This window comes from Notechis scutatus, chromosome 3 (assembly GCF_049901735.1).
Source record: "Notechis scutatus isolate UNSWTSFEM ecotype Mainland chromosome 3, rNotScu1.2, whole genome shotgun sequence".
In the NCBI taxonomy this organism is placed as follows: domain Eukaryota; kingdom Metazoa; phylum Chordata; class Lepidosauria; order Squamata; family Elapidae; genus Notechis; species Notechis scutatus.
In genome coordinates this window covers 27,028,950-27,055,707 of record NC_142011.1, presented here as the reverse complement: position 1 = coordinate 27,055,707, position 26,758 = coordinate 27,028,950, and the positions used below count along the sequence as shown (strand labels likewise).

General features: G+C 39.1%; 1 protein-coding gene across 1 annotated transcript in view; it reads right to left on the bottom strand.

Moving 5' to 3' along the window:
* Positions 1–2,157: 2,157 nt before the first annotated feature.
* EMILIN3 (elastin microfibril interfacer 3) overlaps positions 2,158–26,758 on the bottom strand; it is a 33,953-nt gene continuing 9,352 nt past the window's right edge. Inside the window, exons 2-4 of the mRNA XM_026664882.2 lie at positions 17,211–17,333; positions 7,214–7,464; positions 2,158–4,159 (exon numbers count right to left, since the gene is read on the bottom strand). Of these exons, the coding sequence (XP_026520667.1) occupies positions 2,265–4,159; positions 7,214–7,464; positions 17,211–17,333 (2,269 nt within the window). The 3' untranslated portion in view covers positions 2,158–2,264. The remainder of the gene's footprint in view (positions 4,160–7,213; positions 7,465–17,210; positions 17,334–26,758) is intronic.

The window sequence follows — 26,758 nt, the reverse complement described above, 5'->3', positions numbered from 1 at the left end:
ACTCTGAATCTAATGACTTGTAACTATCACACCGGAGCCAATCTAATTTGCTGTTAATTACTGCATGGCAAGTCCTTCATATGAAACATTTTCTCCAGCCATTATGTAATGTTATGCAAATTGCCCAGTAACTTCATGTAATCTTCATGTGGGAGCAAAAACGTAAAAATTGTCCAATCATAGGAGAAAAGCAAAGAAAAGACCTTCAGCTGCAGAACAGAATGCTCTTATTGGGGTTAATCTACAGCTGAGTTCTTTTGACATTTTCTTGTCTTGAACATCTAACGGTAGTCACACATACAGTAGCAACAGATTAATACATTAAGTGGGACCTTATTTCTCAGTTTTAAATTTAGTTCAACATGATTCTGCTTCAGTTTGGAACAAAACAAATTCCTTTTAAAATTAAATATATTTTCATTAATATTGCTTATAATTTTTATATGATGTTAGGCATTATTTTCCTGGGGTCCAAGATCACCGCAGATGGGGTCTACAGCCAAGAAATTAAAAGATGCTTGCCTCTGGAGAGGAAAGCTATGGCAAATCTAGACAGCATATTAAAAAGCAGAGACATCACCCTCCCAACAAAAGTGCCTATAGTCAAGGCTATGGTTTTCCCAGTTGCAATGTATGGTGAAAGTTGGACTATAAGAAAGGCTGAGCACCAAAGAATTGAGGCCTTTGAACTACGGTGCTGAAGAAGACTCCTGAGAGTCCCTTGGACTGCAAGGTGATCAAACCAGTGAGTCTTAGAAGAGATCAACCCTGACTGCTTTTTAGAAGGCCAGATCCTGAAGATGAAACTCAAATACTTTGGCCACCTAATGAGAAGGAAGGACTCACTGGAGAAGAGCCTAATGCTGGGGAAGATTGAGGGCAACAGAGAATGAGGTGGCTGTATAGAGTCACTAAAACAGTAGGAGTGAGCTTAAATGGACTCCAGAAGATGGTAGAGGACAGGAAGGACTGGAGGAACATTGTCCATGGGGTCGCGATGCAAAGACACGACTTTGCAACTAACAACAACATTGCATTATAACTTAAAATATATTTGTGTGATACTCTCAGTAATGTATACATTTTTATGCATGTTTCCCACACACGTATACACACACGTTCTGTATTGCTGAATGGGGAATAATATGAATTTTGAAGAATATTTGCTTCTACTTGTAGATTGACTTGAAATGAAGTAAATGTGAACTAAACAAAATTGGATTATTACATGTCATTGCTGTTACATTATCTTAAGAACAATTCCTTTGAAAGGAATCATTCTCAAAGGATATCATTCTCAAAAATAAATAAGTGAGAATAAATAGAAGAGGGATTGGTTGTTCAAGAGTGCCCAAGAAGAAATCAGATTAAAATACAATGGGTATAATAATAATTATCTTGTGCAACTGAACTTCTTCCACATTTTATGAAAAAATAGGAAGCAACAGGAAGTAATGCTACAACACTATATTATTTGTGCTTTCTTTTCTTCTGTTCCTAGAATTGCAACAAGCTACCTATTGGTTCTAACCCAGTGACCAGAGCCTTACTATCCTTCATGCAAAGTCAGATTGCACAATTTTTGAGAATATCAGCTTGAAAAATTCAGCTTGATTATTGTAGGACAACAAAAAAGGGAAAACGTGTTCTATACAAGGGCATTCTTTTATCTTTTACAACTCTTATCCTGCCGCTAACCTACATGAATACCCCATAAGTTTGTATCATTTGATGCTATCATGTAGAATTCAAGCCCATATTTTGGAGATATTTTTGGAGAGGGAAATTTTATATAAAATGGGTGGAGGAAGTCTTATCTTAAATCAGAGCCTTCACATGGCTCTAGATATTGTACTATGACCTCTGAAAAGAGTTTCTTTTCCAATAGATGATATTGGCAGATATTGGATTTCTTTGTTTCTGTCCTTAAGTATTAGATTTTGATTTATTTCCAAATAAATCTCTAGTTTCCTCCTGAACTGAACTGTGTATTGGAAATGTCACCTAAATATGAACTGAAATATGGGAAGGCACTTGCTATGTAAGTACAGTTGTTAGATATCTGTAGAAAGAACAGTTAACAGGCAAACATACTTAAATTGTAATTTTAAAAAATCATACCAAAGAAATCAGGAAAAGGACTATAGCAGCTTTAAAGTTTAGTGACCTTCCCCCTCTCAAAAACCAAAATAAAACAAAAATCCTGGTACCATCTCTCTGGAGTCTGTATGTTATAAGTTAGGTATACTTTGGACCCAATATAACTAATGTTGGTTGTTTTTCAGCTTGCCCTCTAGGATACCAACATCTTCAGATAGTTCTGTAACTTTTGCTTGGCAATCCAACAAGTTATTCTTGAGCACAGTTATTTCCTCAGAGTGTGTAGCCAAAGTTTTGTTAATATGATTCGTGTAACCCCACATACTTCCTGCATTGTTCTCCAGTTCACTTCTGATGTGTTCCAGGCTTCCTGTTATGGTGCCCAGTCTGCCACACGTATCTTCTATTTGGGCCATACGGTCATCGAATTGGATCACTTCTTTCTGCAGTCCGAGAGCCTGACTTTTGCAGTTGCTCAAGTCATTGATGATCCTGGATCTCAGCCTTTCAAGGTCTCCCTTTAGGTTCAAGACACGCTTGTTACTGAAGAAAAGCTGGGAGTCTTGATTACTGATCTTTTCTTGAAGCGAATGGACCTCATCTTCTATCTTGCGCTCATGATCATCCAAGGATGAGTTAACATGCAGTACTGAATCAGAGTACTGGGAAACAGAATCCTTCAGCCCAGTTAGAGATTTAGTCATGGTGTTCAAATTGATCTTTAATAATGTGATCTCACCTTGCAAGGTTCCAGCTGTTTCTTCCTCAATCCGTCTCTGCATCTCCAAGATAGTAATATTGAGTTTTTGCAGCAGATCTGAGTTGCTGTCCATCCTGAGCAGTAAATCTTGATTCTTGTTTTGGCATTCTTCTATCTCTGTACGGAAGATTTCTACATCTTTGGATTTGGAAGTGCAGCCCAACAAGCAAGTGCTCTCTAAGTTAGTCAGTTGGCTCTGTAGTACTTCCATCTTCTCATCTGTTTCCCTTGTTATGATAGCAAGCTCTCCTTCCAAGAATGGCATTACAGCTCCATCTAGTCCCACTGCAGAACTGACATTATTCACATCTCCTACAATAGTTATGAGTCTTTCCTCCAAGGTTCTGATTTTGTTTTCAAAAAGAACTTTTGTGCCATCTAGCTCTGATCCCATCAAACCTCTCATGTTGTCCTCTACATTAGAACAACAGTTTCCTATTTCCCTCTCTGTAAAATTCAGCCTAGCCTCAAGGTCCACAAAGTGTCCTTCAAAGAGATTCCCCAAAATGTCAGGGGACAATTCATTATCTACCCTAGAGTGTAGATTCTTCTGAGACTCAGAAATACTATGTAGGCCTTTTTCCAAAATATCCATCCGTACGGTGAGGTAGTTCAAGTTGCTACAGCAGTTTTCTACAACTGTCAGTCCTTGGATCTGTGTTTCCAGTTGAGAAATGTCTTTCTTGATCTCTAGTTCTTTGCCATCCAAGATCTGTTGAAGTCGGAGGTTTGCTGCTTTCTCTTCCTCACACTGCTGTTTTACTTCCTTGATCTGGTAATCACATGTACTCTGAATATTTATCATTTTTTTCTCAAAGCCATCCAAAAGCTCCACTCTCAGGTTGCTAAGCCTGTTGTCTATATATTCTTCTAACATATCAATCGAGGTGAGTGGTGAAGGCCGAGCTGATTCCATTAAGTGTTTGATCTGCCCATCATGATCTAGGACCAGGCCATGCACTTCTTCAAGTAGGTTAGTCTTGATTTTCAGTGAATCACTCATTTCAGTCACTTTGCCTAGAATCTCACCCACAGGTGGATAGGGGGAGAGCTCAGCTTTGTCTGCAGCATCCACAATTCCATCAGGAATGATTCCAAATCCCATGGTTGAATCTGGAACAGTTGGACTGTTCATGAGGGATCCAATCATTTTACTAGTATCTTCCTGGATGGCAAGTCGCAAGTGATCCCCCAAGCCACTCACCATATTGTATAAGGTATCATAAGACTGTGAGAGACGTCTGACCTCCCCTTCCAAGTGGTCCAGTCTGTCTCCAAACACATTAGGCATTTTTCGACCTAGGAACAAGATATAAACAGAAATAATGTGATTATTTACTCTTTTGTAGGTACACTTAAATGCTAATTTTCTGGATTCAGGCCATGCTTTTCATCAGGGGACCAAAAGCCACTACAAATTGTGCCTTCTCAAACAAAGATTAGTCCTGTGTGGGTGTAATGGTATGTGGGAATGGCTTTGGGAGACAGTAGAAGAACCACAAATTAGACAAAGTGTTAAACAAGTGGCAGCTGAGTCTTCAGAAGAACTGGACCTATGCCAAACAACTGAAAAGATACCTTACCTAGCTTTTAGGACTATAAAGGTGGGAGGGGAGAGATGAGAGACTTGCAAAATTCTGTTAATGTAACCTTATCATAATTTTAGAGCTAGTATTTCTGTGCATGCTTCTTGTCTGGACTACCTCACAAGGCTGAAGTGGGAAAGGATTTAGATTGTCTTCTACAACGCACTTCTCATCACTGCATAATGTGAAATGGCATTTAACAATAGTTCAGAAAGGCTTCTGGGCATATGCCACATCCTTCTACCTTTCAATCAATGGTGCCAGAAGAGGTTGAAATGAATGAATAATGCAACCTGCCCACTTCACTTTTAGAAGTAAAAGGGCACGGCTGCTTCACCAGCAGCTTTGGGACTTCCCTTGTTCAAGTCTTTGTCAAAACAAGTCATCCATTTGCAGATCTGCATAGCATCCTGGGAAGTGAAAGAGCAGCCAGACCATTGTTATCAAGAGCAAAAGCAGCTAAAACGACTTTTTCTGTTGCCCTAAAAAGAATGCTTTCTGCCCAACTCCCAGTAGCTTCTTGAACTTTATTTAGAGGTGAGTGAATCTGACAATTTCAATTTATTTTACTTTTAATAATGTAATTTTGGTTTAATCCATTTGTGCATTTATTTATTTTGTAAAAAAAAATCACATCAAAATGTGAACATATTTTCATTGACATTATTTCTAGTGAACACATTTTGTAGCCTCATATATGCATCCTCCCATTTCACCACATTCAGCATTTTTGTATATATTTCATTAATTCATCTAATGCAGGGGTGTCAAACTGGATTTCTTTGAGGGCCAGATTAGCATTGTTGTTCTCCACAGGCTGGCCGAGGTGGTGGTAGGATGGATGCCTCTCATAGTACCCTGCCGGACACAACAGGGTGTGGGGGGCCACCCCAATGGGCCAGTCCTTTGCTACTTCCAGGCCAGTCCTGTGGGCCAGATTTAAGCACCCTCCAGGCTGGATCCAGCCCTTGGGCCTTGAGTTTGACACTCCTGATCTAGTGTAAAACCTTTCTAGAGTTAACTATTGCATTGCTGAACTGAGTGAAGTCTGTGTTTCAAAGAATTGCATTTCAATTTGTATAGTGATCTGAATATATACTGAACAAATTTCTCCTCTGTTTCTATGTATTGAATAGCTGACTGGGTTCATACCACACAATAAGTTATAATAGAGCTTGTTTGGGTTTTCAGGATGTGCAAAATATTTCTTTTTCTTCTTTCACCCTGGTCAGGTTATTTTAGGGCTACAAATAAATCTTTTATAAATGAAAAAAGGTTGTGATGTCCTGGATGTTGTATGAACTTGGAATAGAATATTTATCTAAGAATTTTAATTTAATATGATATATGAACCCAGTTGTGGTTGATTCAATAAGCCATAATTAAACCAAATAAGCCATAATTAAACCAAATCATGGTTTTGTACACCACATGACTTCATCAGGCTAATGGTTTTTATCAGAGTTAGAATAGTTGGGTTCTAAATGCTCAGCAAAACTTGTCATTAATTAATTGTATTTAGCACCTAGTCTCTATACTGAGATTAACTTTAAATTATAGATATCCTGTAATTTTTTAGATGTAATGATTTGCTCCTCATTCCTGGTTTTTCCTTTGATCTTATCTAGTAATTTCTGCAAAAATCAAAATTATTTTGAGTCATATCAGTGGATGTTTTTAAAAAGCCACAAATATCCAAATATGTTTTTTTTAAAGTTTTAACCACAAGTACAATTGCTTTTATAAAAATATAATATAAAGGTGTATGGGAACTATTAGGGGCACGATAGCTCAGTGGTTAAAATACTGAGTTTGCTGGCTGGAAAATTGACAGCCCAGGTTCGAGAGCCAAGTGCCGCACAATGGAGTGAGTTCCAGTTACTTGCCCCAGCTCCTGCCCACCTATCAGTTTGAAAGGATGCAAATGTGAGTAGGTAAATAGGTACCACTTTGGTGGAAAAGTAACAGCATTCTGTGCACCTCAGAATGCAATCATGCTAGCTGTCAGGATTCTAGCGATCATCTGAATTAAATCATAAGCCTCAAACCAAACTTCAAAAAACTTCAACTAACTATTAGGAGTGACATACTGGCATGACTTGTATGAAGCTAACTCTGGCATATGTAATTTACAGTCACCTGTGGTTCTGTTTCCCCCCTCCCCCCTGGGTGTGTCATAAATCAGATTCTCCAATTAAGCACATTCACGGACTGGGTGTCATCAATCACGTTCTCCAGTTAAGGAATTTTGTGAGCAAAAGCTACAATCTTTTTGAGATAAGGTTGGAATGTGCTTTTGAATTCATTTGCCATATGCTCCTTCTGGTTCCCCACCTCCTCTTTCTTATGGTAACTTGGATACAGGCATGGAAATGTTTTACAAGTTGACACAGGCCACATGACATGGAAGTGTCTGTGGACAGTGCTGTCTCCCTCTGTTAAGAAATGGAGATGAGTACTCTATTGCCCCTAGAGTTGGACACAACTGGACAGAGAAACTTTACCTTTACATTGATGGGCACTACGGAGGTGTCACATAGAATGAATTTCTATGCATGGTAGGTATTTTGTCTTAATTTTTCTGGTCAGCCAGACTTTGACTTAGGCAGGTAGGTATGAACATGCAAATGTGTGATGTGTTTTAGTCAGAGGCTGAGCAATAAAAGTTGTACTCCTGTTCTTATTTTTCCATGTCCAACATATCTGGATAACAAAGAAAAGATCATTTATGATCCTTGATGTGACAAACTCAAATTTGGATCCTCACCATAATTATTCTTTTTTGGTATAGGAAACGAGTCCACAGGGATTTTGGGATGAGGTGGAACTCTGGGACCTGGAAACATCTTCTGAGTTGGAGGCATCTTGGGGCTGGGATGTTGGGATGGAATTCCTGCTTGATTAGTGGGATTATCATGATGGCATCCTTCTCCCACGAGACCCGGGCAGCATTTCCATGCTATTTCAGTGACTGTCTTGTATCCAATTTTGTACCTGGGTCTGAAGAATGTGTGATACCTAATAACCAGGAATAAAGAAAGCTAGAGTAAAATTAAGAGTTAAAAATGTAGATATCAATATATGAAACACAAGGATCATTGAAACCTAATAGGAAAGGGTGATGGATGATGGAATCACATACATTTTAGATCAAATTAAGATTATATGAAGTGTTAGACTTCCAAGTAGGATTGGCAATGAAGTCACATACTGAACATTTGCACAGTGTTTAGAATAGTTTTAAAGTACATAGTTATGTCTTTTAACACTTGACAAACTTCTGACTGGAAACAAGTGAAATGATGAGGCAAGAAGAATACAATAAAGACGGGACACAAACAAGCAAATGCATCAGTCCCAACTATAATTGTAAGAAGAAATTAGGAAAATTCCAAAGGTGCTTTTCCAAAAGGCACCTGGAATTTTTTGGTTTTTCCTCCCAGAAAATGTTTAGTTTCTTATCTAAGAAGCTTATTTGGTTCTCTTGGATGTTTGCTTCTTCTTGGATTAGAAGCAAAATGTTTTCGAGGAAAAAAAACCAAGAAAGTCCAGTTACCTTTTGGAAAAGCACCTTTGGCCCAACCATGGATGATTGAGAATCTCCATACACCAGGTAGGAAAATCAATATGATTTTTTTTTTTTTACTATAACTTCAAAATGTATTTTAACACTAGAGGGCAGCAACTTCCATACATAGAGTGTACAACCTTGATCTGCTTGGGTTGTAATACAGGATCTCAAATCAGGATTGTTAACTATCTGTAGCCCATATTATACCAGAATTTGAAAATAAAAAACAGTATTTAAATGATCAGATGATCATATAGTGGATAGGGGCTACTTATGTCTTTTGCCCAGTGTGGAAATCCAAATTAAAGCACCCTAATTGGTGGCTAGCCAGCCTTTCTTGAACCCAGCATGTAAAGAAAAGCTCACCATCTTTCTGGATAATTGATTCAGCTTTTGAATGTACTTTTGGACTTTTTCCTAAACTTCAAACAGAACAAATGAATTATGAAATGAACTTTATGCGAAAGTTATCCATGTTCCATATGACCTAATGAGTACAATGGTTAATCAAATTGCACAGATAAACACTTCCAAGTCACCTGACATGACTTGAGCCAGCATCATATTTTCCTCTAGAGGCAGCTCATGCATTCTGCTGCCAGCCATTGAGTGAAAGATCCCTGAGCACTAACAGCAAAATAATCCATAACAATTTTGCTCAGAAATTCTGATGTAGCCGGTGAGACTTGAATAGAAACACTTAAAATTGCTACACCAGTGAGTTAGATGAATGTATAAACAGATCCTTGGAAGTGCTCAAATGAATGAATGAATGAATGAATTCTTTATTGGCCAAGTGTGATTGGACACACAAGGAATTTGTCTTGGTGCATATGCTCTCAGTGTACATAAAAAGAAAATATACATTCATCAAGAATCATAATATAAACTTAATATAGTCATAGGGTACAAATAGGCAATCAAATCATACTAGGAAACAGTCAATACAAATCATAAGGATACAAGCAGGGAATTATTTGTTTAGCAGAGTGATGGCATTCGGGAAAAACTGTCCTTGTGTCTGGTTGTTTTAGTGTGCAGTGCTCTATAGCGTCATTTTGAGGGTAGGAGTTGAAACAACTGTCCAGGATGTGAAGGGTCTATAGATATTTTCACAGCCTTCTTTTTGACTTGTGCAATATACAGGTCCTCAGTGGAAGGCAGGTTGGTAGTAATTGTTTTATCTTTACATTCATCTGTTATAATCCATAAAACATTGATTCTTGAAATCCTTCATGCCGGTTGTAATAATGACATGTACTGAGACCAATTATAGAAAGTTCTGGTGAGGTATATACATGCTGATTGAACATCAGAGAGAAAGTCACAAGGCTTTGGAGTTATGTGATTGTGTGAGCAGATGCCTGCAGCTGAAATTCTCAATGCACAGCCTGATTATGCCATACCCCTTATTGTCACATATACATACTTCATGCTATTAAGCTAATGTTCTGCATATCTGCCAGGCTAAAGATAATCCTCAGGCAAATGCTATGGATTAGTTTTAGATATAGCTCTGATCTGAGGCATAGCCCGTCATTCTGTTCTGTAAATGAAAGTCTCCTGTTGTTTTACGAAATAGCTAATAGCGTCATGGGTTGACTCCCGCTATTATATCTCATTGTCAGCCCTGTCATAAGACTCATTGGGCAGGCATCCTCTCTAATCAATGGGCTGTGTTAACACTAAATTTAATGAGGTTCCTGTACGCATGTACCTCTGCTGAGCAAATGTTTTTGGCAATTCCTGTTATTTTCTGGCATAGAGGATATTGGAAAAACCCTCTGCTTCTGACAGTCTCTGCTTGGGATTCTGCCCTAAGTTTGTGTGCTGTTGGACTTGCCATAAGCTTCTGTTTGCCTTTTATTTTGTTGAATGATATGTGGAAGATCTAAGAATGTAAGGCCTTGGGGAGATTTATTCCCCAAAGGAATCTCTGAATTGCTGTGATGAACAACTCTGGTGCGCATGGCACACACACACACACACACACACACACACCTCAAAATAGCCTAGATGGATTGGAGAATGTAGAAAAAGCTGCTGTATTGAACCTCTGCCAACTGCTTGCCTGGCACACAAACCATCGCTCTGGCTCCCTGCAGACATCTGGGCCACTGCCTGACTTTTTGTTTTGGCCAAAGGTCAGAGTTGTAAAAAGAGCAAATCATTTCACAGACCAAAGGAGGAAAACAGCTGGCATCCGATCCCTTCTAACAGGCTACGCTGCCCTTACTGCTGTTTCCAGTTAGAAGCGAGAGTCTTCTTTTTTTTTTTGGGGGGAGAGATGTATCTTCTCAAAGTGCAAAACACTTCCACTTCACATGTCAATAACAGGAAGTATTTATGGCAGCTGCATAAACAGTTATTAGTGACCCCCAGGTTGAAAAAAAAAAAAGCTCCATTTAATTCTTAGTTTCCCAAGCTATATAGAATTCGTGCTTTGTCTCAGAAAACATTCCCTTTTTCTAGCTTTATTCTTAGCCTGAAAGGTAAGACTGCTACTTCCTCATGAAACCATTGGATTATTAATTGAGAAGGTAACACTACTCAATCCAAAGTATCAGCAGTAGTCAGCCACAATATCTACATTCAAGCAATAGCAGAATCAGGGGTGTCCTTGGAGGGGCTCAAAAAGGTTGAGAAGACATCTGTGATCTCATGATTGAGACTTGATCCCCTTAATCCTGGGAGGCTGCAGAGCATGGCCTCATTTAACCTAGCCCTCTACCCTACCTGGAAGAGGATAATCCTTGATTTGAAGGTATTTCCTCGTGAAATTTAAGATTTATTTACTTATTTTGAGCTAAATTCCACCCAAGTACTAAATCCAAACTCATTTATTAGTTGTTGTTGTTGTTGTTGTTGTTGTTGTTGTTGTTGTTATTTTCTTAACAATTTTAACAGAAAGGAATGAAAGAGACATGGGAACCAGCTGGGTGATGCTGGACCAATCACTCTCAGTCCAACCCATTTCAGAAGATCGTTGTTGTGGAGAAAATGGAAGGAGGAAAGAGGATTATGCACACTGTGTTTGTTGCCTTGAGTTACTCACGAAGTAATAAAGGCAGGATGAAAATCTAATTATTAAAATCTATAATAAACAAATAAATATAAGTTATGATTGGTTACACAGTCAACCAAATGTTTAGACTGGACTTGACGTCTTTGTCCACCTATTGAGTCCTTCCCAAGGACTTGGGGTAGACAGCTATTATTTCATGGTGTTAAAGGTACATTTTCAGGATGTATGATGTTCCAGGTAGGAGTTTTGCAACTGAGTGATGGTGATTTTGTCAGTGCTGATGGTGTTCAAGTTGAGCTCCAGATGTTTTGGAATTGCATACAAGGTGCCTATTACTATTGGTATTGCCTTTGCTTTCTTTTGCCATACATGTTCTACTTCTATTTGAAGGTCTTTGTGTTTCATGATTCTTTTACCCAGTTCTTTCTCTTCTGTTCTGCTGTCTCCAGATACTGCAACATCTGTTATCCAGACCTCCTCCTCCAAACTCAAGGATGTCCTCCCTACTATGTTCTCCCAAAGAACACCCCGGTGGAGTGGATTGGGCTGAGAGAATGACTAGCCAGCTTTCATTCCTAAGGGAAGCCCAGAACTCACTGTCTCCTGGGTTCCAGGCCAGTATCCTCAACCCTACACAAAACTAGCTTTCAGTAATAAACGTGAGATGGAAATTGGCTGATTCAGTTAACAACACTGTTGTTTATTATTATTCTAATTGTCCAAAGTGTAATCAACTTTGTGCTGATACCAATGATTCAGGCAAGGACTTAAGAATTATATAGGTACTGCGATGATGCAGGTGGCTTTTCCAAATTTGCCTCCAGAAGTGGTAAATGGAAGTTTTTAAGAAGAGATTGAATAACCATTTGTCTGAAATGGTATAGGGTTTTCTGCCTAAGCAGGAGGTTGGACTAGAAGACCTCCAAAGTCCCTTCTGACTCTGTTATTCTATTCTAAATAGACTTTTCCAAAATGAGTGATAATAATTTCTAAATATTTGATGACCCAAAATAGTCAATTATAATTGGTAAGGTGATCATAATATTTCCACCCAAATTGCAAATCACATTTTGTATGATTGCTATAGTTATTATTTATATACTGTACCTTAAACAAAGTGCAGAAACAGAAAACCCATTGTAGATACAAAATGTTGTCCAACAACATAAGTTGAGAACCATATAATAATAACATTTGATACTAAAATACATCAAACACATATCTACCTACCTATAGAGTACCCTGTGATAGTGTCCACACATATAATATACTTGCATATAATAATTTGTTTCTATATACTAGGACAGACTCACAAGTTGGATTCAGTCATATTTAAAACTATGATTCATTGCCTATTTACTTGGAATAAATCTTTTATATCTTTCTTCCAAAGAACTTTTTCAAGAGCCAAGCAAACATACTGAGGAAGTCATTAGTGAGGCTGCTGACAATAGTAAAATGTGGAAAGTTGGGTCAGATCTCATCAAGTGGTCACAAAATTCTGGTTGAAATTGGAATCTAGTTATTTTTCTAAGAACAGTGCCAGAAATAAATGCAGTCATCATAATTTGGGCTTTGCACTGGCTAGATATGTTAAAGATAGATTTATAATAAAGGTGTGATCAAGCAAGAGGTTACCTGGATTATAAGATCCATTAACACAGCTAGTAAATCACCTGTTTTAGGTGATTTCTCACTGAATCTGTAAGATTTAGCAATAGCAATAGCACTTGGACTTAAATCCTACTTCATAGTGCTTTACAACCCTCTCTAAGCAGTTTATAAAGTCATCATACTGCTCCCAACAATCAGGGTCCTCATTTTACTGACCTGGAAGGATGGAAGACTGTGTCAGTCTTGAGCCAGTCAGGATGGAACTCCTGGCTATGGGCAGAGTTAGCCTGCAATACTTCATTCTAACTACTGCGCCACCACAATTTCTAAGATTCAGAACTGATTTTTTTTTCCTAGGCTAAGGTAAGGAACTGTTTCATCTGAACTTTTATACCACCTTAAGAATTCAATGGCAAGAGAAACAATTTATAAATATGTCAAATAAATTAATGAGTAGCTTTCACTGCGGCAATAAAAATAATGAAAACTAGTCAATCTCCTAACTTTCCAAAGCTACTACATAAGAATTGCCTTGTGGAAAATCCTCTTCCACATCAGGATTTTGCTGTGGTTACTGGGGTGGCCCAGGTGGGGCTGGGGGATCCATTGTCTCCAGTGGAGGAAGATGAGACCAGGGAACGTATGAAACCCTTGTCCTCCAGAGAAGCCTTACTGTTCCCTCTCAGGCCAGGTGGAGGACCCCTGAACAGCAGCGTAAGCTGTCCAGAGCCCTAGGCCATGTAGTCTAATACTGGTAGTCCCCAACTTAATGACCACAATTGAGCTCAAAATTTCTGTTGTTAAGTGAGACATGTGTTAAGTGAGCTTTGCCCCATTTTGCAATATTTCTTGCCTCAGTTGTTAAGTGAATCACTGATTGTTAACCCGATTGTTAAGTGAATCTGCCTTCCCCATTGACTTTGCTTGTCAGAAGGTTGCAAAAGGGACCTTGGAACACAGCAACTGTCATAAATATGAACCAGTTGCCAAGCATCTGAATTTTGATCACATGGCCATGGGGATGCTGCAGAGGTTGTGACTGTGAAAAATGGACACAGATCACTTTATTCAGTGCTGTTGTAACCTTGAATGCTATTAAATGAACTGTCGTAAGTTGAGGACTACCTGTACATCTGGAGAGAGGCTGCTTAGAAAAAGCTCCTCTCCTATAGTAATGTAACTTGCATGTACATTTTAATCTTTCTTCCTTTTCCACATCTTTTTCCTGTTATCCTTCTTTCTAAACTGTAAGTACTCTTTCTGCCTACAGTTTCTCTTCGTTTCTGAAAATTGTGCTTATGGACAATATTCAGTGAGCAACATGATCGTCATATATCTCTGTACCATTTCAGTGCCGAAATCACAGAGTAACACTGAACAAATACAGAAAACATCTAAAAACGTTTGCTTTTCTGGCTCATAATGAAAGTAAAGCTACCTCCAAAAATGTTAGCCTGGCTGCAGACCTTCTACTGACCAACTGCTATTGAACCCACCTCCAATAGTATCATATAAAAGGTCTGTGAAAGCATCTATGGAATGGGGCTGACAGCTATTTTCCATTGGATCCAGTCCATAATACAAGAAAGATTTATGTTATATTTGGGTCAACTTCCAAGAAATACATGATCATGCTGAGCAGTTATTGGACACTTAGCTAGCGTGAGCCTTGGTTGGAAGCAAGCAAGCATTGCATCCATTCCAATATTTAAGTACAACAGCATTTTTGTCATTTAAAATATGATGCGGGAAAGCAAAGGAGGCATGGGAAACTGAGGCCTAAATGATCCTAACGTAACATATTTTCATATATGGAGAAAGATATATCTGTTTCTCTCTACTGAGTGGTTTTGAGTGGTATCAGAAAACTCCCATTATTTATAGAGACAATATCTGGTGAGGCAAGGAGAACCAATCCCCACATTTTTTTGTGGGGCATTAAGGTCAAATTTGGCATTTGGATATACCAAAATTCTTTCTTGAAGAAAGAGAGAACTGGATAACGCTGATTTTTGTGAGCAGACTACAGAAACCATTGTTTTTATAGCCACTTGCAATCAACTGGAAATCAAAGGTTCCATAAATGCAGTCTTTCATGACTTAGTTTGACCAAGCCTCATCTTTTTAATCACTTTGGAGCAGGGGTGGGATTCAAAAATCCCAGCAACCAGTTCTCTGTCCGGTTGCTGGGTAAGCATGGCCATGGTGGGAGTGGCCTACCAGAACTTCTGGTTCAGCCGCTTTTCACCTTCCCCAGAGTCCAGAGGCTTCCCTCGGGCCTCTGGGAGGGTAAAAATGGCTTTTCCGGGCTCCGGAGGACCTCCAGAAGCGGGAAACAGGCCCCATTTCCGGACTTCCAGAACTTCCAGTTTGGCTGTTTTTTGCCTTCCCCAGAGTCCGGAGGCTTCCCTTGGGCCTTTGGGAGGGCGAAAACAGCCTCCTTGGGCTCTGGAGGGCCTCTGAAGGCCCATTTCTGGACTTCTAGAACTTGGGCCATTTTTCACTCTCCCAAAGCCTCCGCACCAACCCCGCACTTAACCTGCATCCAAAACAGGCAGCGTGGAGACTCCTGGGAGGGAAGGGGAGGGGAGGGATGGGGTGGGTAGGTGGGGCCAGCTGGTTGGTTCAACTTCCGGTTCAGCGAACCAGATGTAAATTTAACATCCGGGTCATCTGAACCAGGCCGAACCAGCTGAATCCCACCCCTGCTTTGGAGTTTTACATTTCTTATTGTTTCTGTGCTTCTGAAAAACTTTCAGAATCACAGGACTGCCGGTCACTGGGTGGGATTCTCTTCAATATATTTAAAAAGAAAGAATTTCACATCTTTCTAGCTTTTTAAGATCTTTTTTCTTTTTTTGTAACTTCTTGTAATATACAGCAAAGAGGTAATTCCAGAGTAGTTTCTGGAAAACCTTATAAATGCTAAAAGCTTTGTGAAATTGATTTAAAGAAAGGCTTTGAAGTAAATTAGAACAGGCTTTTTGTGTGGGAAAAATAGGCTGTATCTTGTTTACAAACAAGACTAAAGATCGATTACTAATGCACACGTTGGCCACTTTTAAAGGAATTGTTTGTTCTCTGGGCCTGTGAAGCGCTTGAACTCTATTTGAGCAAAAACCTCTAGTGAACAAATCCTTCTGAAGATAACTGAGGTGAATTCTAAGGTGGATTTAAAAATTATAACTTATAAGAAGCAGATGTAAATATTCGATTTACAAATGCAATTCGAAATCACTTAAAAATTGAAAAAGACATTATGGACTACCCTTTTAAACTGAAATATAAGATATATATTGAAGTTACTTTATGAAAATTACAAGTAGACTTGAAAGTTGATAAGAATTTTGAGAGAGGATATTAAAGATATTAAAAGAAAACAGAATTATATTTAGGAGATTTAGGATTGGCTAGGAGGAAGAAGGAAAAACCTAAAACTGGTTTACCTGACTATATTTAAAGGTGTTCTTATTTCTGGTGATGCTTATTGATCGATAACCTTTTAGTTTTTCTTTTTGGAAATGTCTAATGGTGTAATATTTAAACTTGGCAACTTTATGATATGTGGACTTCAGTTCCCAGAACTCTCTAACAAGCCATCTGCTGATTGTCAAGCAGTTTAACAACTGCAAGGAGCTGAAACTGAAATTTGTTTAACAACTGACAAAATATACCTGACAATGAACAATCCAACAAAAGGGACAGCACCAGGCAACTACAAGCTGATTACCTGCGTACCAACAATTTTCAAATGGCTAAGTGATGTGATAGCTGATGTAGTCCAACAGCATCTAGTTAAAAACCAAGTCTTTCCACCTGAAGAGAAAGGAAACTGCCCAAACAGAATAGGAACAATATCTTTAATGTCATCAAACAACAATATCTGCCTATCCCAGATTTTTGCAAAGGATTCAATAGGTGAATAAAAATACCAAATCCAGTCTAAACATCTGACTGACTGTGCATCAACTATAGTAATAATAATATCCCACCTTTACTCTGTGAACTCAGGAATTGCAATTCCCTGTGGAATTGATTGGGCTGAGAGAAAGACAAATCTAGACTTAAATCATCCATGAAGGGCTGCAGTGGCTCACATGGTGAGCTGCATAACAAAATGAGCTCCTGTTAATTTGTCCTAGTACCTGCCAATCTAGCAGTTTGAAAACATGCAAATGCAAGTAGATAAATAGATACTAGTTTGGTGGTAAAATAACAGGGACACAAAAGGAGTACCGTCAGGCATCCCCTGGGCAATGGTGATGTCACCAGCTAATCCTTTCAACTCAGAAGTGCCTTAGTAAGTGCTTCTGACACAAATGTAATAGCAGTCATCTATAGACTAAAAGTGGATTTAAGACTCCCTGATCCTCACTTTTCAACATAGCCAGCTTAACCACACTGACTGACTTATTAGAAAACTAATAAGAAGATGAAAGAAGTGGAATCAAGACTCTTGGTACTATCTGTGATAAAATTAATATTCAGGAGTAACTTTTCTCAGGTCAAATAATGTTGAGAGATCTCTACATCTTTATCCCTGGCTATACTTACACAACTTTTCCAGGACACTTGGGTCCCCAGCTGCACTTGTGATACTCAGCTTTCACATAGCTCTCCACTCCATCCTGAAGAGTGCACGTGACATTCCTCTGCACCACATATGCACAATAGATCCTGCATGAGAAGCAAAGTCAGATTTGGTTAAACATCTGACAACCAGATTTGATCTCCCAGCCCCCACTGAAACCTCCAGGCCAGACTTTGCGGTTGTCCAGTTGGGCAAGCAGCTAAAGGGTTCTTTTGCTTTTTTCATCAGCAGGGAATAATCAAATAGCTGAGACCACCAACCAGAAAGTTTCAGACAAAGACAATCTGATTTGGAGGGACTCAACTATGAAAGTACAAACTAGTAAGTTTTTCTGGGTGACCCAGAAAAAAGTTAAAATTCAAATTCTACATTCCTTAAGTACTAATATTTGGATACATTGAATGCTTTTTTAGATGAATGCCATTTTTTTCCTAACAAAACCTATTTAGAAAAAAGTACTCAGAGTTGTTCACAAATTGAAACCAAATAAGTAGTTAACACTTTGAGGTTATAGGATTCATACATAAAGTTGTATCAGTAACAAGACTGAGGATAAGTTCAGTTGGAACTTTTTCAGCAATGATAGCTTAACAGATGTCAGTATGTAAAAGGCATTTCTCTTCTAAAGTTTGCATCTTAGCAACTCCACTCTGTAAGCCACTTGGTAACTAAATTGTCTTATCCCATCCCTTTTCCCAACAATGTTGCACCCACAGCAGAAAAAACATTTCTACACACCTATTCTATTCTTTGATAAATTGATGGGTAATTTTTAAAATTAATTTATGTACAGTTCTTCTATATCTTAAAAAATCTGGCCTTTGCAACGTAAGATCAATAAATGCAACAATAATAAATAATGAAAACTGATTAATGCCTATACAGCATTCATTCCCAGGGGTAACAATTACAGCTCAAAGACTCCTTGAACCAATCCTGCTTTTACAATCTTTCTGATGACCATCACACATGCACAAAAAGTCATTTACTACAACCTTATTCAAATCATTGTAATGTGAACAATGTGAGCAAGGAGTGTGGTAGGATTTATTTGCAAGCACTGCCTTTTCTGTATACTTTAATGTGCTAAGAAGTTCAGAATATTTACTCCACTGTGAATCAGAGGCTAACAGACCTTAGAACATAGCTATTATCCTTAATGTATCTTAGTAGATGGCAGCCTTTTTCTGACCTTGTCTGAGTTTAGAAACTGGATAAGATCTGGCGTGGTTAAGGGGAAAATATGTAAAGGGGAAAACTCCAGGAAATACTGGGACTACAGAATTTGAAACATTGAACAACATTCCTGAAAAGGCAATGGCAAACCATTTCTATACTGTTACTAAGAAATGGCATGGACGTATCTATGAAGTTGCATGAATTCTTGTGAAGTCAAGAATTGAGATTGATGGTGGGGGGGAATCTGGAATGTCTACATCTATTTTATCTTTGATGTATTTAAAGTGACTGTAAGGAATAGAATGCAAAACATCTTTTGAATGGAAGGAGTGCTTTTCTTCCACTCCAAAAAATAGAATAGAATAGAATAGAATAGAATAGAATAGAATAGAATAGAATAGAATAGAATAGAATAGAATAGAATAGAATAGAATTCTTTATTGGCCAAGTGTGATTGGACACACAAGGAATTTGTCTTGGTGCAAATACTCTCAGTATACATAAAAGAAACTGGGGAAGTTGCTGCAGGGTTTTTTTTTTTTTTTTTTGACAAGGTTTTTCAGAAGAGGTTTGCCATTATTTCCTTCCTAGGGCTGAGAGAGAGTGACTTGCCCCAGGTCAGCCAGCTGGCTTCATGTCTACAGTGGGATAAGAACTCAGCCTCCTGATTTCACCACTATACCAAACTGGATCTCCCAAAGGAAGCAAATATATCCACTTTGTTATCCTTTTCCTCTGAATCTGCCCATTTTATCCACTGTGTACAAACCAAAGGCTACTGAAACTTTTGTTCTTGTTATTCAGGTGCTAAGTCATATCCGACTCTTCGCAACCCCATGGACCATAGCAAGCTAGGCTCTCTTGTCCTCCATTGTATCCAGGAATGTGCTCAAATTCTGAAACTTTCACTATCCCTATTGTGTGTTCACTTTTAAATACCATCCCCACTGTCTTCTTTAGTGGCATTCTAAGTCTTTTCTTTTTTATAAATGAACATGAATGTTCTTCTGAGTTAGACCTTCCTTATTCATATCTTGCATATGCCAAGATATCACCTGCTATGCATGCCCTTGTCTCAGCCAAGGTTGTGGAATTTTCCTGTCCATCAAATGCAGAGGTATAAACTAGTTTACTATTTAATTCCCTTGAAATTTGAGTAAATTCTAGTTCTGGTTTTTGCCTATGCCGGTTGTTTTTCTAGCATTAAAAATCTGCAAGACATATTTGGATGTTGACGAGTAAGAAACTTAAGCCTGATATCTGTCTCTACGAAAAATGAACTCTTTGAGATAATTTCAGTTTCAAAATTTCTGGTATAGTACCTAATTTTGTTTTCTTTCTATGTTGATCTCATGGAACAAAAATAGAATAGTTTATATCAGTTGCATGGTTAACCAGTATTTTAAAACATTTCTGATGTTGCAGGAACGTTTGGTTTGTTGAAATCTGCTGAATGGTAATGCATAATTTGGACCAGACATATAAGAAGCATATGAAACCTCTCAAATATTATCACTACTAACAGTTTTTGGATGATTCCAAGCCTACAATTTATTTTTAACAGACAACTGGGCAGTTTTATAAAGACAGATATTGGTAAGTTGCAAGAAAAATAGAACAAAAAATTAAAAATTAAAAAAAAAATCAATGGGTTAGGAGTTTAAAATGTCTATATGTTGCTATTAAGATACACTTCTGCAATTCAACAACAAATCCCATATTGAGTGATTTGGACACTTCAGAGGATGTTTAGTAAGGGCTAGAAATCAAGCTCATATACAATAGTGGACTAGATATTGGCACATGTGTTCTGTGGCTATTCCAAGATTATTCCTTCTGGTTTAATATTTATAAATTTATAGTGCTGGCAAAAGAAATAAGATTTAAATATGTCGGTGCAATGTTGATCTATATTCAAAAATGTGGGAACTATTATTGCACTGAGTGCTCTGCATTTATTGTGCATGGACTATAGCTAATTAGACTGCTTTATTATGATGAAAAGACCTTCCTTACTTGACATAAAAATCTTGGAATTTATAATATGTTTATACAGTACTTTGAAGTTATAACATTGTGTTCCTCAAGCACACTTTCTTTTGGGGAAAAGGAAGACAAATTCTCCTCTACATAATCTATGGTTAATCACAGTGATGGAATTGGAATAACTTAACAACCGGTTCTCTGGGTGGGTAGGCGTGGCTGATTGGTCATGTGACTAGGTGGGTGACATCACTCATCACACCCAGCCCCGCCTCCTGGCCACTCGCCTCTAAAGCAGGGATAGGATCTAGCCGTTTGGGTCTAATCCTACCACTGGCTGGCCCTGCTCCCGCCTGTTTTTTGGCTTGTTTTTAGGGCCATTTTCAGGCCATTTTCCAGCTATTTTCAGGCTGTTTTTAAGGCCATTTTTTTCCTGAAAAACATCCCAAAATGGGCCAAAAAACACCTGAAAAATGGCTCAGAAAATGGCCTGGAAAACAGGCCAGAAAACGAGCAGGGACAGGGCCAGCCAGTGGTAGGATTTACTGGTTCGCCGAACTTTCAGTCTAGTTTCTAATAAAAGCCAGTATAGCATTGACCTTTTCACAGTTGCCATACCTCCCATGATATTTTAACTGACTCTCCACCCCCATCAGTCATATTTTTTTATGATGATTTTTTTATCATTTCCTTTTTGCTCCCATTGGTTTACATTTTTACTGAACTGCACTTGCCTTTTTCTCTCATGCATCCCTTTTATCTTTTTCCCACCCTGAATGATTTATTCTATCTCAAAATTTGGATATCTCATTGCTCGACTCTATCTTCTGATCATTTATAAATAAATTGAAAAGCAACTATTCCTTGGAGGACTGAGCAAAGGCCCACCCTACATCTGGAAGTGTTTATAGCTGGAATTGTTCGTGAGAAACCAATAGCAGCCTGGAGATGACTATATACCTAGAAGATAATACAACCCCTTTCTCCTTTATTTGAAGGCTTCTGGAAATGGTCAAGACAGGGCACCAAATCACAGAAGAAGAAATTCATTATTCTGCTTGCAATTGATTATGGTCTACTTGCTGTTTGGGTTCAGTGTGACTATTTGGTCTGTAGTAGCCTCCTCAACCATAGGAGACTGAGAGTAGGTTACCATTAAATCTTTGAACCGATTGCTTAAAAAATGCTTGTCTTTAAGGAAAGCTGTAGGGATTCTTACAGTTGCATAGCACTAAAATGGATGGATCCAGATCAGGAATCTTTGATTGAAGATACAAAATATATAGAATATGTAGTAGATAAGGGAAAGTAAATCAGATTAAGGGTAATGGGGAACATAAATGTCCATTACAAAACTACAATGATTAAAAAAATGATGAAATGTGCATTTGAAAAGGATGAGGGAGAAGGGAGTAGGGAAGAGGAGAGAGGAGTAATTGTAGTAGGAGGGTCAGAAGATAGGTGACTGATAAAGCAAGTTTCTCCATCAGTAAGGTGACCAACTTTTTTACAACGAGGAGGACACAAATAAATTGAAGAAAAAAAACAACAAAGCCACTTGCACGTGGTGCACTCTCTCAAAACAGTTCTCCTGTGTGGAGCACATGTGTCTCATAATCACGTCTTGCCACACTGTACCAAGCCTTGATGAATCATCATGTCAAATACAAATACGTCACATCACACACACAACGGATTGGATCGGCATCAATGAAATACAAAGATTTACAGATTAGTCTTCAAATATCAAAAAGGAGGACATGTAGGAGGACACTTTTCAAGAGAGGACAGAACTTACAAAAGGAGGACTGTCCTCCCTAAAGGAGGACAATTGGTCACCTTACCATCAGATAACTCAGTGCTAAGGTCTGGAACCCCAAAACACCCCTCCCAAAGTCTGATTACAACAGCCAAGCCAAGCCTAGTTCTGCCTTTCTAGACAAAATGCATATGGCTAGGCATACAACACAACAAATAACGTCTTGCTGGTAAACTGAAGCAAGGAATCCCAAGCACTGCCTGGAGAAAGTGGATGAGGACTCAGCATTCCTAAAGCAGCGACTTTTCGCGCGATCATGTGTTGCCAGAATCCCTGGTAAGGAGTATGCCTGGATTACTGGAAGACTTGCTTAAAGATGTTGTGAAAGGCTGATATGATCGTTTCATTTCTTTTATGCAACAAGAAATAAAGATGTTACAGATATTATATCTGAGGTCAGTTAAATGGCAATGTAAACATTACCTTTATCAAAGCTGATACATATCACATCTGAAACTGAGACTTTAAACTATGAACTTTGAGAATTTGGCAGATAATGTTCTCTCTAAAATCCACTGCAGCACTAGCTGGAATCCTGAAATAATGGCTGCATTAATTTTAAAGTGGAATGCCATCTGTTTGCAATTTGATAATAATGGAAATCACTTAGTACAAAAAAAATCAAAGTGCATGTAAACACCCCAAACTTCTTGAACATCTCTCTGACATTACAAAGTGCTGGAAACTTTAAATCTTTGACATGAGGTGTACTTTATATTATCATCATAAGCTGCATCCGCTGAATTGAAAATTAAAATACATCACAATGAAAAATCAGTCATGGGGTTTGAAAGCTACTTGTTGAGCTCTTTGGGTTGGAACAGGCTCATACCTAACTTTAGCTAAAAAGTTGAAGACTTAAGAGGAACAAATTGCCTTCTGCAATTGTGGGTGCTCCATCACTGGACGTTTTAAAAAAGAGATTGGATAACCATTTGTCCAGAATGATACAGGGCAGGGGTCCCCAACCCCCAGGCCATGTCCCACTCAGGGTCTTGAGCCATTCAAAACTGGGCCAACAGAAGTGGCAGGTGAATGTGTACATGCACCCCTACTTACACAAGCATGCACTCTATTTGCTGGAGCTGTGCATGCGCTAGCCTGCCACTCATGCAGAACCATCCCCTCTCTACCCCTGTCAGTTTGCAAAGCCAAAAGTTTGGGGAACCCTGGTATAGGGTCTTCTGCTTTAGCAGGTGATGGACTAGAAGACCTCCAAGGTCCTTTCCAAATCTGTTTATCAAGTTTGAAGCGTGCTTTTGTGATTGCAACCATTATTGCTTCTCAGCTTGCCAACAAGTCAGGGGAGAGGGAAGGGTAAGATGGAATGTAGTCTCCAGACATCAAGAAGACGAACCATGAGAGCCAAGGACACTTCAGCAGGTGTTTGCCAAAACCAAAGATCTTTTCTCATAACAATACAATGACATTCAATTGGACAATGTGACCTGCACTAATAAGGGGAGAGAGAATCCTATATTTTAATTATGAGGTTTGCATAGAAATTAACTAGTTCTGGTTTTGCCCACATCTATGTTGATCTGATGTACTCAATAAAGTTTTGCATTCAGAGATTGAATCATCTCGACCGTGCTTGCTTTGGTTGGGTTTGTCAGTCAGAACATTGACAATGTTATTCTATGTTCTGTAAAACTTTAATTTGGCTCCACCTCTGAAAGAAGTAATAATTTCCTTGAATTAGGCTTAACTTCTGATGACTTTATGGATACATCAATGGGGTTTTCTTGGTAATCGTATAGAAATCATACAATATGTCTTTTCTGAGATGCTTTTCCAATTTTCTAATGTAACCAATTGTCCAGAATGTCCTGATGGCATCTCACCTAAGTAAAACTGAGTTAGTAATTGTGAATCACAGTGGCATAGAACAATGTATACTATCTATGAAATAAAGGGAATGGTGACGCCACTTAAAGACAGGAATGTAACAAGAGAGTGAGAGATGCAACAAAAAGCTGCTATTCTCATCTCCAACAGAATTTCTGTCCAGAGTTTTGGGGTTTTCCATGCACTTTTCCATGACATTCTGTTCTGTTTCATTGTTCCATCCTGTTTTCTATTCCTCCCCTCATTTTTACTCCAATGGACACTCACTGGGTTTTTTGGCCATGATCTTACTCCCTCAAAATTTCTAAAACATTTTGTGTCGGTTGTTCTGGTTTTTCTGGAATTCTTCATACCCCCCTTCATTTCTCAGAGGTTCTATTCAACTCAATCAGTCCTCTCCACCTGAGTTTGCCATTAGAAAGAGAAAGAGACAGAATACTGGAGAATTAGTGGGGTGGGAGCATCTCTAGGCAGGTAATGAGTCCCCTAGCCACCCCCCTGAGCAACCTGGCTAGTCCCTCTTTTGGATAGCCCTGCAACTACTAGTTTTATGATCCAGTGAGGTGGACACATCCTAAGCCTGGATGTCACCCTAAGCCTGGACACATCCTAAGCCTACAATGTCATCCCACAGGACCAGGAAGTCTGTCTACATGTATTTCTGCAGATCCTGCCTTCTGGAATGATTTCCCCCAGAGATCTGTATGAATCCCATGGCTTTTAGGGAATCATTAAAGACCCACCATATTTTTTGATGTATAAGACGCACTCCCCCCCCCCAAAAAAATGGGTGGAAATGTCTGTGAGTCTTATACAGTGAATGTTATTGAAGCCCTGCCCAGGAGATGGCTCCTACCCTTCAGCTTCTGCCTCCCAACAATTCGCCTCCTTGTAGCAAACAGCCTGGTCAACCTGATTTAGCATGAGCAGCTGATTGTCAGTTGGATCTGTCTCCCAGAATACCGACGATCAGCTGTTCCAGTCTGCAGGGATTGCCATTGCCTATTGCTGCCTCCGCACACCCTATTTTTGGCCTCTGTGTGCCCCAGAGGCCGAAAATGGGCTATGTGGAGGCTGAAAATAGGGCACACGGAGGGGGAGATAGGTGGTGGCGATCCCTGCAGACTGGAACAGCTGATCATCAGTATTCCAGGAGGCAGATCCAACTGACAATCAGCTGCTCATGTTAAATCAGGCTATGCTGAAGCTGACCAGGCTGTTTGCTGTTTATTGCAAGGAGGCAAATTACTGGGAGGCAGAGGCAGATTTGTTTTCTTGTTTTCCTCCTCAAAAGCTAGGTGCGCCTTATAGTTTGGAGCGTCTTATCGTCCAAAAATACAGTAACTTTTCTTCTAAGCCAGGGGTGTCAAACTCATGGCGTGAGGGCTATGCCCACCTGTTTCAGTGAAGAGGGGGAAGTCACAATATATCATGTGATGAAAACATCATGCTGCAAGTTTGACACCCCTGTTCTAGGTCTTGGGGACAGGGTGATTGTGGGACCCCATTTTATTTCACTTCTGTGAGGTTTATGGTTGATATTTTGCTCTTCTGGTCAGTACTTCGGTATATTGTAAATAAAAGATTAAGCAACCCATAGTTGTACAGGAAGTCTCAAATTTAACAAACAAACAAATAAATGTGGTATGACATTAATAATTGGCCTTTTTATTTAGTTTTTTATGCCTTATGTTGTGTTTAAATCCTGTTTTTACAATGTAGCTGCCCAAAGTTGTTTAAAGCCAGGCAGCACCCAAGTCAGTTAGGTAGTTAGGCAGGCAGGCAGTCCTGCTGCCTTTGAACATGGCAAGGTGAAATTGCCAATCCAGATGGATCCTGGGGAAGAGAGATCATTTTGTATTTTATTCAGGCAAAGAAATATTTTCAGCTGGTTGATTTGGGCTTCCATGGAATGGTCTGCACTAATCAGGCAAAACAATGGTTTTATTCTGAAGAGTTCCCTTTGCTGCATTAACTTTGAATGAATGGGAAACATTCCAATTTGTAAGATGAGTTCCCATCTGCAGTTGGAGATGTACAACCCATTTCAGTGTATCCATACATAATACATGTCGAATATTTCCCTGAATCAGCATGAAGGATTGCCCGTGTTAACACAACACCCCCTTAATCTGGCTACTGAATTAATCAAATTTCTGGTTTTGCAGAATCCGTTGACCTATAAACAAAGAAAACTGGATTGAGTTTACCCAGTGCACTAAGCCACAAAACAACAGAGTAAACTTAAAACTAACCAAGCTTCAGTCATTATGCAAATGGGGCTGCTCAGCCTTTAACAGGTCTGGTGAAGCATGTTCTGCAAATGCAGCTAGCTTTCCTTTTAGTCCTGCCATGCGGTAGGTCTCCGGGATGCTTGATTTCCACCCTCTGGATGTTGGGAGCCTAAAATTCCCTCCAGATTATCAGTCAGTTATTCTATTCATCCATCCAAACAATCAGCCCAAGCACTGAAATCTCTTTCTGTGTTTACACATTCTCCCAGGAGAAAGAATAGCAGATTCTCACACTGCAGACATGGAGCCTGGCCTTTTCTTTTTTGTGTTAACCCAAGCACTTTAAGAGAGAGAGAGACAGAGACAGAGGCAGAGAGAGAGAGAGACAGAGACAGACAGACAGACAGAGACAGACAGAGAGACAGAGACACACACACACAGAGAGAGA